The 13,550-nt window shown below is 46.9% G+C and overlaps 1 protein-coding gene across 4 annotated transcripts in view; it reads left to right on the top strand.

Moving 5' to 3' along the window:
- Positions 1–13,550, top strand: part of ARMH4 (armadillo like helical domain containing 4) — a 65,652-nt gene that overhangs the window by 7,767 nt on the left and 44,335 nt on the right. For all 4 annotated transcript variants that reach the window (XM_075753290.1, XM_075753294.1, XM_075753291.1 and 1 more), the window contains 2 exons: positions 1,373–1,585; positions 2,815–3,033. In XM_075753290.1, the coding sequence (XP_075609405.1) occupies positions 1,373–1,585; positions 2,815–3,033 (432 nt within the window). The remainder of the gene's footprint in view (positions 1–1,372; positions 1,586–2,814; positions 3,034–13,550) is intronic.

The following is a 13,550-nucleotide window of genomic DNA, read 5'->3' as shown; positions in this document are numbered from 1 at the left end:
TGGCAGCTGAGCCTGGGGTTGAAGGGTATCCTTGATTATGGAGATCTCTGTAGAGAATTGGAGTCTCATCAGCAGGGACTTAGTGCTAGTTAAAAAAAACAAACAAACTTGCCTTGTTACTGTTTTGCATGTGTGGTGTACTGCCAAAGCAGGGGCTGCAGTTTTGGTGCTCATGTAGTGGTTGAGGGGGATGGCTGTAGTCTGGTTGTAGGCATCTTGCCTTGACCAGAGATATGTAAATCTGCTTTGAATAACCCTCTGGTGTGCCTCTCCTGTGACTAGGAAGGGAGCCCAGCCTCTTAACCACTGGTTAAACACTTTTTGAAGGAGGATAATGCTCCTCCAAGTGTCTCTTTGATATGGCAAGTGCAAGAACCCGAACGTGGTCCTTGCACTTGCCCCCTCTGAAGCCCTGCAAAGTGGAGAGGGGAATAACTTTGGGGGTGTTACATGGATTGGCATCTGGGATCACCTGGCTCTCAGCTGCTGGCTATGGACACTTGCAGTCAATGCGGAAGATGGATGGCTGATGGTGTCACCCTGTGCTGTGCTTACCTGCAGGGATGGCACCTTCAGCCCACTGACAGAGTTTCCATTCAGTAGTTAAAAAAAAAAAGGCAGTAGGAATGTGGAAGGAGAAGTTCTGGTCAGGTGTGGGCAATGATATGTTCCTAGCCTGATGAGGAACACAAGCTGGGGTTTAGGACTTTGTTTTAATTGGGCATCTTTAATCTTCCTCCCTTAGGCTGCAGGAGCAAAAGAATGACTTCACCTCACTACGTCCAAAAGATTTAGCTCTGGCTGTAAAAGAAGGAAAGCTAATTGCGTGCTGGTGCTTAAACCTGACTGATTAATTTATAAGCACTTGACTTGTCAGCAGGTTCCCTCTCCACTGTTTTCCCAAATGTTGGGGAAACAGTGTCAATAAGACTTGTGCAACAAAAATAAAACCCTCTACAAAGCTGAAGTCTCGTAGCCATGAGAGCCTGTCACTAAAAGCACTGTTCTGGTAGCATCACTTGCTCTGACTGTTGGACTTGATGATGTTAGGTCTTTTCCAACCTTAATGATTCTGTGACTGGTATTTCACACCACTGGCCTGCAGTGCTGTGCTCCCGTAGCATTCTTCCCCATGGGTTCACTTGTCCATAAGGGATGATTAAGAAAATGAGGACTGATTCTGCTGCTTTTGTTCCTGTCATGTGCACTCTCAATCTGTCTTTATGCTGTGCTGCCCTAATGATACTTGGCTGGACCTGCTGCTTGCACTGTGACTCTGGAAATGCTAATGTGTGGAGTTATAGTCCTTCAAACATCTGCTCTGTTGCTGTCAGCTGTTCTGAGTTGGTACTGACATGTGTTCTTGCTGTAGGTGTTACTCAGGAGGTGACCACGGATGCCCAGGAGGTTGATGCTGCTCTGTCAGTTGTGACATTGGTGCCTGGTGCTACCCAGGGAGTAGGAGCTGCAAGTCTTCTGCAGGAAAACAGTGGGGAGGACACCCAGGTGCTGACTGCTCCTAGTGCCACCCAGATGCCAGTGGCAACTGGCACTTCCTCCATGGTGAATGCTCCAGATATAGAAGGTAGGGTTCTGCTTCAGGCTCTGCAGGTGTATTTCCACATGAGATGGTACATCTGAAACTAAAATCAATGCTTGGACACTGAAGTCTCAACATACAGTGTCTTTATCCTAAGTTGCTTTTTTTAGCAGGCTGCCTCTAGCCCTGGACTGCTGCTGATTTCTGCATGTGTTACTAGATTCACTGTGTTAAAATATGTCAGCATATTGTTTTTGTTGCAAGTAACAGTGGAGTAGAGACTTAAAAAACCAAAATCACTCAAAACCAAACAAAACCCCAACATCTATCCTTGCCAGCAAGTTGACTTTTAGCCCTAGATGTTTAAGCCAGTTATTTATGGAGGAAGAGCTCTTGCTTCTGGAGCCAAGGGCAGTCAGATATCTGATGTTCAGTCCAAAGGACCAAAAAGTTTCATCAGAGTAACACGGGAGCAGTGTAAGGTGGAAGGATTGTGTAGTGTGTATGTGTAACCCTTTTGCAAGAGTCTGGCAAGTCCTTGGGTGTGGAAACCTGCGTTGATTTTCACTTCCATGAGGAACAGCGAGTTCTTCTCAGGCTGTAGTTCATACAGAAATGCTTTAAGCAGTTGTGTTCATCCAGCTGCTGCCTACTGGCTCAATGTCGCCTTGGCAGGTACACGTAGGAGCCTGTCTCTGACAGGAGTGTAGCAAGGGTTCCCTTAGCACAAAGTTGACGTTGAGGTTGAGTGTATTTCTGTACTAGTAGGTATCACTAATGAAACTGCTGCTGGGCAGCTTTTTTGGTGATTTTTATATTGCAGGGCATCAAAAGAAAAAATTTATTTGCATTGTATCCCTTAAATTAAGGTCCCTTTGTAGGGCAAAGAAGGCTCTTCCAGCAGTTTCCACTAATTAATTTGCTTCTGGGATTTAATTATAAATTCAACTCATTTTTCTTTGCAATAAACAATTAGATCTATCAGTTCAGATCTCTACCAGTGTCTTGATGCTCTGATCTTGCTATGGGGTGGTGACTAGGAATCCTCAAAGCAATGAAAGTAAAACCTAGCTGAGTTCTCATTAAGGGGAGCCTCCTGTGCTGGCTGTCCCAGAGGAGATGCGTTCATGACAGCAGAGTCACTCTCATCTTGAAAGAGGTGAAAGTTTAATAACTTCTTCCGCTCAGAGTTAAGTTTTCATTAAGGAGTTTGATCTTAAGTGGTGGGGTTTCTAATGTTGTGTCAAGCTGCTGCTGCTTCCTGTCTTCTGTAGATCTCACAGATGTGGTCCTGGTCACCAGTGAGAAGGCTGTTCCAGCTCCTGGTGGGTTGTCTGCTACCCAGTCTGGACAGACAGAGGAGCCATCCAGCAGAACTGTGGTCCTGGCAACTCCAGCATCAATGGCATCTTCTGTCAGGAGGACAGCTCTTCCATCTGTGAGGAAGATCAGTACAGCTGTGACCTATGGGCTGGACCGCCTGGAGTCAGAAGGTACCACTGATCCCAAGGCTAAGAGGCGGGCAGTTTCTTGTGGAGTGGCACACTTGCCTTGACACTGAGCTCTGTTTGGCACCCAGCTATGCGCATGTGTTATTGTTGCTAATAAAGTTGTTCAACAACCTGTCCCCTTTCAGGAGGTACAGGAAGCAAGCAATGAACAGTGTCATGGAGAATGCCTGGAATTCAAGCAGCTGTGGTGGGAGGGATGGGGTTGTCCCTTGGAGAAGGAGCAGCAGTGGTACTACTGTTGCAGTAGAGTCTGGCTCTGTGCACCTGTAACTGCTGGTGTGTGCAGAGCCTGTGTGCCAGGTAACACTCATGGAATGCGTTCAGACAGGTGGAAAGCCCTGGCCACCCTCCTGCTGAAGTTGTCACCCCATGCAATGCAGGGCGATATTCAGCATGAGATAGCTACCTTGGTGTCCAGCTGGCTGAAACCTTGCCAGGACAAGTGATGCTCTATTGACGCTGCTGGGAGAGGTGAAGGATGCATCCCCTCTGATATGCTCTTCTGACTCAAAGCTACCTGCTAAGCTGCTGTCCCATCACTGGCTCCTCCAGTCTTGCCTCACTCCCTGGGCTGCCTTTTCTTAAACTGCTTTTGCCCACTGCCAGTCTTGGAGTCTCTGCTGCCTGACTCTCTTCAGACAGCTGAAACCCAGTGATGCAAATTCTGCCTGGGCAAACACCCACCAAGAGAGGTTTAGGTGAAGATCTAGAGTTGCTCTGCAGCTCAGATGTGTTATCTCTTCAGCTAATCCATGATTTTCTTGCAAGAGGGAATTGTTTTGCTTGTGCTTCTTGCTCTTTTTCCTACTTAAACTCTTCTCTGCTTGCTCATCCATCCAGTTTTGTACTCCAGTGTCTGGACTGACACCACCTGGCAGGGATTAATCTTTCTGCCTGTTTTGCTCCTCTTCCTTCATCTTGACCTTCTCTTGCCTTCGTATTTTACTGCAAAGGTTGGCAGCCCTCCAGGGGTGGCATGCCAGATGGTATTTTTCTTCTGATTAGAGGTGGGGTGCCATAGACAACAGCTAATCAGCATCTTCTCTCTGCATGAAGCAATAAGTCTCACTCCTGTTAAGTTTAGAGGGCAGGAGAAGCTGGGAGCCCTCCCCACTGTGTGCGTGAGGTGCTGCAGCTCCTGCCCTGTCAGGCCACTTGCTTTGAAGCCAGCCATGAGCCTTCTGGGCCTCGAGCTACAGCACTCACCCCTTGCCAGGGTGAATCTTGCATGTATCTGGCAATGCAAGGATGTGGTGGTGGTGATGGGAGAGTGGCAGCAGGGGAAGAGTGGCATATGTGGGGAGAAAACCTGCTCTTTCAGGCCGGGAAATAAGGTCTCTGCTTAGCAAGAGCAGCATGATTCAGGAGGCTAAACTGTTTCTGAGCCCTCTGGGGTCTCCTTTAGAAGCCTGGCTTTCTGCACAGGAAGATAAGAGGGATTTCTGTGTCAACTGAGCATTGGTCTCTCCCTATTTAATGAGACTTTCTGCATCAGCATTTAAAAAAAAAAATCTTTTTGCTCTGGCAGGACTGCTGCAACTTTCTTGGGTTCCTACTGAGCTCTCTTGTGTGACCACAGGCCTGTCGTCTTTCCCCTTGAATATGTTGTAAGGGCAGATGTGGGCTGTAGCTAGGACCAGCTTTCCAAAATGATGACTCAACTAGAAGGCTGTGGGTTTCTTGGCTCTGCGGTATGGCTCTGCAGGTACCTGTCATCTAAGGGACGTGGTGCTCTCTGGTATGCTGTGTGGTTTTGACAACTGGCACAGCTTTTGTAGTCTAAATCTCTTCTGATCAACCTAGAACTTATTGCAGTGAGCCAGACTTTTTCCTAGTGCTAGGGATCACCAATCCACATGTTGTAAAATGGGACAAATACCACTTGGGGATAGGCTTTCTGCCTGGGGATGCTACTGCCCCAATTAAGCAGAAAGGAAGCTTTTGAGCTCTGACTCTGCTTTCTAATATTTTTTCTGTGTAATGGTAATTAGGGGGTACAACATCCTCATGGTGGAGTGGCACTCGGAAGCGTGGCTTCTGTTCCCCCCAAAACTACAGTTCCTAGTGCTTAATCTCAGAATATGTAGATGGTACCAGATACAGGAAAGCACTCCCAAACATCTTGTAAAGCTACACTGAGCCCCAGCCCGAGGTGCTCAGGCTCTGGGGGATGCAAGGTCAGATATTGCGGCTGTTCCAGGCATATGCTGGAGTCCCTGATGAGAGTTCCTGGCCCTTTGCAGGGAACCTGTGCCTCGCTCACCAGTGGGAGAAGTGCCAGGAGCTGAGTGGGCTCGGCTGATCTCCCCTGCCTTCAGTAGGGTCTTGCTGACTTGCCTCACTGAGGGCCTGGCTCATGATTAAATATAAACCCCTGCTGTTCAGCTAGTTCTGTTTCTTGGGGACCATCTGTGCCAAACTGCCTGCAGTTAATTGCATCAGTATATTCACCTACCTGGCTTGGATGGAAAACTGTTTTAAAAATCAAATTGCACAGATAAACATGAGGTGCTTTGAATATGTCTCTAGATGAGCTTATCCTTCTCTGTAGTGGACTCTGGAGAGATTAGCTGGGTAACAAATATCCTCCTACATTGACTCTGTGGTGATACGGGTTCTACTTGCCCTTCCTAGCCAGAGAAATCCTATAAAGGGATTATAGGATGTGGGGACAGGACACAGCAGAGGATGAGGCTTACTTCTCTGGGAGACTTAACATATTTTGTTCCTGTGCCCAGAATTTGGGTGTTGCTCTAGCAAGCTAAACACTGCGGCTTTCTCCGTAGGGCTTCTAGGGTCTGAAGAGATACAATCTAGTTCAGCTTGCCTACTCAAGACCACTGTGTAAGCCTCCCAGTGCTTTTCAAAAAGTGACTATTAAAAGAAGCCATGTTCCCTTTGGGCTAGATTCTTTTGCCATAACATCCCCCATGGCAGATATGGGCAGAGATGGCTGCACTCCTTGACCATGGCAGGATTTGCAGGTAGCCTGCCGTGTTCCCTCTTCTGCAAGATCCTTGCAGTATTTAGTTGAAACTTGGTGGACAGAGCACAACAGCAGCTAGCTCCTCTTGGCTGTTCCTCAAGCAGCTCCTGTCACCGTTCCATATGAGATGTGATTCAAGGATGCACTGAGGCTAAGCAGGAGGTAGGTTAGTACACTTCCTGTGAGGACCTTGAATGTCATGTCAGCCTTACATGCTAATCCTAAACCAGCAGGTAGTACAGAGCTAGCCTGCTGCCAAGAGTCATGCCTCACCCATCACAAGCCAGTTTGGTGTGAACAGCTTACAGCACCATCACCTGTGGCTGTTGGTGAGGGTGGGTCTGCATCTGTCAATGCAGACTCAAGGCTTGGTCTTGTGTACCACCAACCTGCCTGGACAGCAAAAACTCAGCTGAAAGGGCTGGAGCTGGTGACTGGAGCAAGGCACATGGGATAGAGAATGGGAAGATGTCTCAGCAGTCTTCAAGCCATGCTAAGATTAAGCTCTTCTGACACGTAGGGCAGATATCACTGTTACCTTCCTAGGCTGCCCAGATGCAGCACTTGCAGCTGCCTCTTGATGTGCCTGTGTTTCAACCTACAAGTTCATAGAAGCCCTTCAGCTGTTAGACCCCCATGTGCTGCCCTTGCTGCATCCCAGCTCAGCAGGAAAACAGCTTAGGCTGAGTGTTACTAGTCCCTGCAGCTCAGTAAGCTCCAGCTTGGCCCACTTCAGTGTTAACTAGGGATTTAGAGACTTTACTTGTGGTGACTATGAGATGGAGGGAGGAACAAATAATCTGGCTCTTGCTACTCTCCTGTAGGTGTTTTGAAGATAATTAGAGAGGAGTGGTGTTTCTAATGTGCCTATCCTACTTTTCATGTACCCCTTACCCCCCAAAATCAAAAACTACTCTGCCTCAGTGTATAAGGCCTAAGGATGGTTCCTGTTCAGTCATCTAGGGTTGCTTTAAGGCTTGCTTTAAGCTGTTGCTGAGGATGAGCTGCTTAGATAGTTCAGCTTTCATGTAGGCAGCTGGATGTAGAGGGTGCTTAGAGCTTTAAAAGCAGAAGATGCTCTACCTGTTGTATGGTGTCAGGAACAGTCAATAGCTCTGAAAATGGGCAACTTAAACCCAGCTGCTCTAGAGGGAGATCTGAGCTGTGTAGCTCTTCAGTGTGAAGTGTTCATGATTAATCAGGCTAGCTCTTGACATGCAGCTGGCAGAATTCTGGTTGTTAGGATGGAGGAGTAATCCAGGGGTTGGAAAGGCAGTGTCAGATGTCTGCTGCCTAGGAGAGCACAGCACTGTCTTCAGTACTCTGCCTGCTTAGCTGGCATGTCCCACCTAATGCAGCATTTGGCTGTGAAGCCCCTCGATGCTGAAACAGGGCTGGTACTGTCCTTGGAGCCAGCAAGTCCAGTGTCCTGTGGTCATGGGGCACCTCCCCTCTGAACCTTGGCTGTGGGCTTCACTGAGTTTACTCAGCCTGCTGAGTTACAGGCTGTTCTGGAACAGTGCCAGTATGAAGCTTTAGACCTTCTGACCTTAATATATTAATGATAACTTAATATCCACTTGTCTTTGGGTTTAAACAGTCCCTATTGCTCTCTACTGACCTGCATACTCAAGTTTACTCTTCCAAGGAAACTGTAGCTTAACTAATTTCAGTGAGAAGAGCTCTTCTACCCCTCTTCTCCATTCTCTTTCCCCTGCTTCTCTTGCATCTTGTTCTCCTTGTACAGCCATCTAAGCTGTGCATCATACTTCAGAAGTGAAGGCAGTGGTTACCTCTAAAAAAAAATTCAGAATTTGTAGCCATTTACATAACTTTATAGAAGACCCTTCAACTTTTTACACTTTTTTCTGAGCTGTGTCACAGTACAAGGGGCCTTCTTTTTTTTTGGATGTGAACAGTATTTTTGCTGGAAATCAAGGCTCTGACTGGGATTGCTATTTGGACCCTGACTGTATGGATTAAGACCTGCCTTGTTAAATCTCTACAAATCCATTACAAATTTAAATGAGGTAGCAGGGGTGTAAATAAGACAGACACTTAGCCCAGCATGGTTAACTAGCCTGGTACTATAATTCCTCACTAGCTCTTTGGATATCAGCTAAATTGGCAAGGGGCAGAATATTTAAAACAAAGCACATGCAAAATGAATTTACTAATTAAACTTTTGTCTTGCTTCCAGTTTATTGCTGCCATTGAAATGGGAACTGTTGCCCCTTGGTGCAGGCTGACCTCCATGATCTTCACAGTAGATCCCATGTTCTTTCTTTGTAGTAGAAAACTGTAAAAAAAAAAAGTGTGGCAGAATATTAATTGAAACAAGCTTTTTTCTTTTCCTGAAAGTGTTTGACCAAAGACATCTCTGCTGCTGAATCTGGAGGTGATTTGATCAAGCATTGGAACAGGCTGCCCAGAGAAGTGGTGGAGTCACCATCCCTGGATGTGTTCAGAAAACATGTAGACATGGTGGTGTTGGGTCAACAGTTGGACTTGATGATCTTAGAGGTCTTTTCCAACCTTAATGATTCTATGAATCATTGTTTTGCTTCATGAAATTCATCTGAGAGTTGAGGAAGGAGGGGTATGGAGGGTGATCAAGCCCTTAATGAGTTGGGAGCTTGTGGGGGAACAGCTAAGAGGGTGTTAGGCTAATTAAAGGCTTGCTGAGAAGAGGAGTGAGGAAACTCCTGCTGTGCAGCCAGTGTGCTGAGCTCAGCCTTGTCCATGCTACCCTGCGAAGGGAGGCAGAATGTGGTCCCACCACCCTGCTCTGCACTGGCAGCTCTAACAAAACTCAAACCACTTGAGAGATCAAGTGGTTGACTATGCTGAGTGATGGACTTTATCTCTCAAATACCCTATCTGTGGTGCTTTATGGTCTCCAACAGCAATACCTGCCAGAATCTCTAGGAATGGTTTAAAACATCATTGCATCATCTTTCCCAGATGTTAAGGGAGTTCCATGTGCCTGCCCAGCTGTTCTCTGTGTGGAGGTGAGCTGCACAGCTGTTTTACTATTGGGTTTTGGGAGGAGAATGAAACTTCTCCAAGTTACCATGTTCTTTGCAATATCCTGGCAATGTTCTGCCTCCAGCAGGTTAGATGACACTTCGTACCGTCTGACCCACTCTGGTTGCTGTTCTGGCCAGGCTATGCTTGAATTTTTAACTTTATGTGACTTCTCATTTGTCTAAAAAAATTAGAGTTCACTTAAATATAACTTTAATGTTGTAGCTTTCCCATGCTTATCTTCAAGCTTAACCAAAACCAACAGAATGCCCCTGCAGTTGCTATTGAAAGATAATTGGCCTGTGTGGGTAAAAGTTTTCAATGAGTTCTTGTTTGTTTTAATCTGGGGATTTAGCAGTTCACCCCTGCAGCTCTAGGGAGGTGGATTCAGGTAAGCAGGCATGTGGCAGTTTCTTCTGAAGGCTCTGCAAGGAGCATTTTTGTTCAGGACTGCTGATGGCTGGGGTCCACATTGGGGGTAGTGTGGCTCACAGGGCTTCTCTAGGCAGCTTTGGGACCAGGGCAAACCACCCTGCAAATTGGTTTAGCTCTTTCACTTCTGCTTTCTGCCCTGTACGGGTGGGATGCTGTCCCTCTTGTTGATCTGACACAGGAAGCAGTGACTAGGGCACTGGTTTCTTACCTCATCTTCTGGGAAGAGTCATAGGCTTTTCCCTCCTTTTTTTCCCCCAATAACAAGCTGTCTTTCAATGGAGATGAGATCTCATGGTGTGTTTCTTCCTGGCTGATGTCAACACTTCATGCCCCATGGGTGCAAGGACAGGCCAGCAGTGTCATTCTGAACCTCTCCATGAAAATACCTTGGGGAGAAGCACTGCCCTTAAAGACAGTGAAGGCTGTGGGAGGGTGATCAAGGACTTAGAAGCATGAGCTGAGTGGACTTGCAGTCATCTTCCCTTTTGTCACCTGATAGGACTTGAGCTAAAACCTCAGTATCCTGGAGACTGCCCATAATAACAGATCCACCTCCTAATCTACATCATCTGTGATGGATCCATGCTGGGTTTGTCTAGAAAATGAAGCTTAAATAAATTTTTTTCTTAAATCTTGGGCTGTTGGTTGTTCCTTTCCTGGGCAACGTGGTTGAATTGGATACTTCTAAACAGGCACCATCAAATAGCATTTTGCAAGAGAAAATGGAATTAACATCTCTGCTGGAGCTTATTTTTTTGCAATTGGGAAAACATACTGTGCCCACAGCCCTTTTCCATCTGAAAGCATTTTGTTGAGAGAAGTAAACTCTGTACCTGCCTTCATCTGTTTTGCTCTACCCTGTCCACTTACAGGTCATGGTCATTAAATCTGGACTGATTTGAATGTCCTCACTTGAAAAATCACCTCTTTCTTGTCTTGATATTTATACTGCTTAGTTCAAGAACTGCATACCTCAGGTTAGAACAACTGTTCTGCAGCAAACTAGGGAGTAAACTTGCTATAGTCCATACTGTGTGTTCTGCAGCATTCTGGGTTTTTTTTGCTTTAAAATAGCCTTGTATTGCTAAACTGACTCTCTAGCCTGGCTCAGTGTGAAAGCAATTTTGTGGTGAATGCTGCTGGAAATGCAGCTCTTAGGAATGATTTCTTCTGATCTTAATACAGAGGCAGACCCGTGGTCCCTGCTGGAATATCTTTTGTGCCTTTTTTCCCAAAACCTCTTCAGTGCCTCGCATCCCCTGTGACAAACGATGAGCCAGAACTGAAGAATCAAGTGTGAATCCCCTTAGATTTGGGGGGAAGTAGGTTAGGATCAGAATCCAAATCTCTCCTTGTACTGCCTTTGCAATGTCGAAGGGCCCTCTGCTGGGAAGCAGCTTCTGCAGCGCTTGGGCTTTGGCAAGCAGAGGGTGAAGACTTTCTGCAGCTCAAATGTCAGCTCAGCTTTGCTGCCAGGGGTATGTTCCCTCTCCTAGACGTAGCAAGGATTTTCCTCTGTTACAGAAAACCTTTGGGCATGTAATTTCCTCTTCTCTTGAAACTTATATGGGTTAGGTTATCCTGCTTTGTGTGGTAGGATCCTACTCAATGGATGTGTTCTTCCCAATGCTCCCTTTCCTTGGCTGTGCGATAGGCCAGATGCTGATACCCCCTGTAAGAGGCCATGTTTGATTTGGCTCCCCTTCCAGAGCGAAGTGTTTAAGGTCTATGTTCATGCAACATGGCCCACAACTACCCCAGACAGCTTTGAAGTGAGCATGGCTGGGCTTAGCTGAACTCATCAGTATGGGTGGTTTACCCTGATGATTTTGCATAGCTTCTGCACCCACTGCTTGCTTGAGTACCTCGACCCACCACAGTTCAGTACTCTGCCCAAAAGCTGTCTGTGCATGATGAGAGCCCATCTATGTTCCTACCAGCCATCTCCTTCCAAGCTGTCATGAGTGATTGTTCTTGGCAGCATTTTGGAGATGTCAGATGGTGACATTATTACTGATCATGTGAAAGCAACAGATTAATAATAAAAGAGTTGTCCTAGAAAGGTCTTCCTGCCTTGACAGTCATCTGTGATCGTAAAAGCAATGCAGAAAATGAACTTCACTGGAAGAAAGCATTTGGCAGAGACTTCTTAATGCCTCTTCCTCCTGTTCTGGCAAGGAGAGGTTGTCATAGACTGCCCCCCACCCATAATTCTGTTATTTACACTCCTCTGCTTCCTATATGGTATGCACATGTGGGTGACCAGGGCCTAGTGCTGCCGTATGAGTGTGAAGTTGAAGAAGATAAGCTATGGGGTGCATAGTGGACAAGACACTTCAGTCAGCCCCTGCTGCCTTTTTCCCCTGTGAGTGGCTCCAGTACATGCAGGAGGAAAATAAATCACTTCCTTGGATGCATGGCCTGTCTGTGAAATGGGTGTTATTCTTCTCACCCTGGTACAGCATCCCTGGGAGAGGGTGGGACTGATTTCATACTGCAGAAGAGTTATAGTGGAGGCACAAACTAATACATGACAGCTCCTGTGGCTTGCTCTGTCTACCCTTTTGAAGCCTGTAATTTAAGTTATGAATGCCCTTGCTCTCTTGTGTGACAAGACCTGTAGATGGAAGAAGGGATAGCTTTGACCAAAAGGTTGCCCTAAGAGGCAGCATTGTGAGACCTCTTAGGTGGCTAGTTTGGCATCTGTGATGCTGTTGCAGAGATCAAAGCAGACCCCGAGTCCTCTGCCATGTTTTGGCTGGCCAAAACTTCTTGAAAAGTAGAATTTTGCTCAATGGTGTGCGAACCCAAGCTTCCCCTGTTGCAGTGCGGGTGGGTGTCATGCTTTGTTGTGCTCTCCTTTCCTTCACAGGCATGTTGTGCGGGTAGGTTCTAGATCTGCACTCTGCAGCCATCGCTCAGCTCGCAGGAGCCTCTGCTCAGTGCTTACACAGGAGAGGTTGGTGTACCCCACCTCCCTGAAGTCACGCAAAGCGTGTGCTCACCACTGGATGCCAATTAGTGCTGGCTGCTAGTTAATCACAACTTACTTGGCACTCATGAGGTGCTCCTAGGCACTCAGACCCTACAGTGCTGGGTACTGTATAAATTCACAGCTTAGACTATCATGAAGCATCTGTGTTACTGTGTAGACAGCATTGTCCTCTGAGTTTGGGGTGAGGGAGGCTGGGAAGTGAAAGGACAAAGAAAATGAGAACACCAAGTTTTGTCCTGCAACCTCCTTTTTAGTTTGTTTTGCTCTCTTATTTTTTTTCTTCCCTGTTTGAATTCAGTTTGTGACTGTGAGTGAATCTGTCACCTTCTAATGAGAGACTCTTGCTGCTTAGGGCACAGCAAGCTATTTTTCTTGTGCACTAAACCTGACAAATGATGGTTTCTTGGATCTTGTGAGGAGTAAAAGCATTTGCAAACATTAATGGGAAATACCTAAACATAGAAACATCCCTCTTCAGTGAAGGTTTCTGCGACTGAAAACAGAGGCCCTGATGTAACTCTGTTGCCTTCAGCAAGGTTATGACAACAGTGGCTTCAGCTCTGGCTCATTATAAGCCATCATACCAGAAAAAACTTCCTCATTGCTGTCGCAGCCCCTTTGTAGCATGTTCCTAAGGGCGGCGTTTGCACCAAGTGCTGCACGCCTTGCTGGCGCTGCTCTCCCACGGCGTGGGCTCACAGCCGCTGCCCTGTGCGAATAGCAGTGCTGTGAGTAATTTGGATTTCCTCCTGCCTGGGATGAGTGTGGGTTTCTGCAGCTGTGTGAAGCCTGTGGAGAAGCCTGACTAAAGTAATCTGTGATGAACGGGCAGTTGGAGCTTTGAGTTGCCAGGAGGAAGAGCTGGCCCTGTGATCCCCTTCCCAAAGTCCCTCTTTGCAGTTGATTTGTGAGGGCCCTGGTGCCATCACAGTCTGAGGCTTTTACTTGCGGGATGCTGACCGTTACCCAGCTGCTTCAGACACTGCTGTTTCTGGGTTCCTGCTGGGTCAGGGAAATGCCTCACGATGGAGGTGTGAGGTAGTCTCATTTTTCTCC

Source organism: Balearica regulorum, chromosome 5 (genome assembly GCF_011004875.1).
Source record: "Balearica regulorum gibbericeps isolate bBalReg1 chromosome 5, bBalReg1.pri, whole genome shotgun sequence".
Classification (NCBI taxonomy): domain Eukaryota; kingdom Metazoa; phylum Chordata; class Aves; order Gruiformes; family Gruidae; genus Balearica; species Balearica regulorum.
The sequence above is the reverse complement of the archived record's forward strand: the minus strand, read 5'-3'. Positions and strand labels throughout refer to the sequence as shown.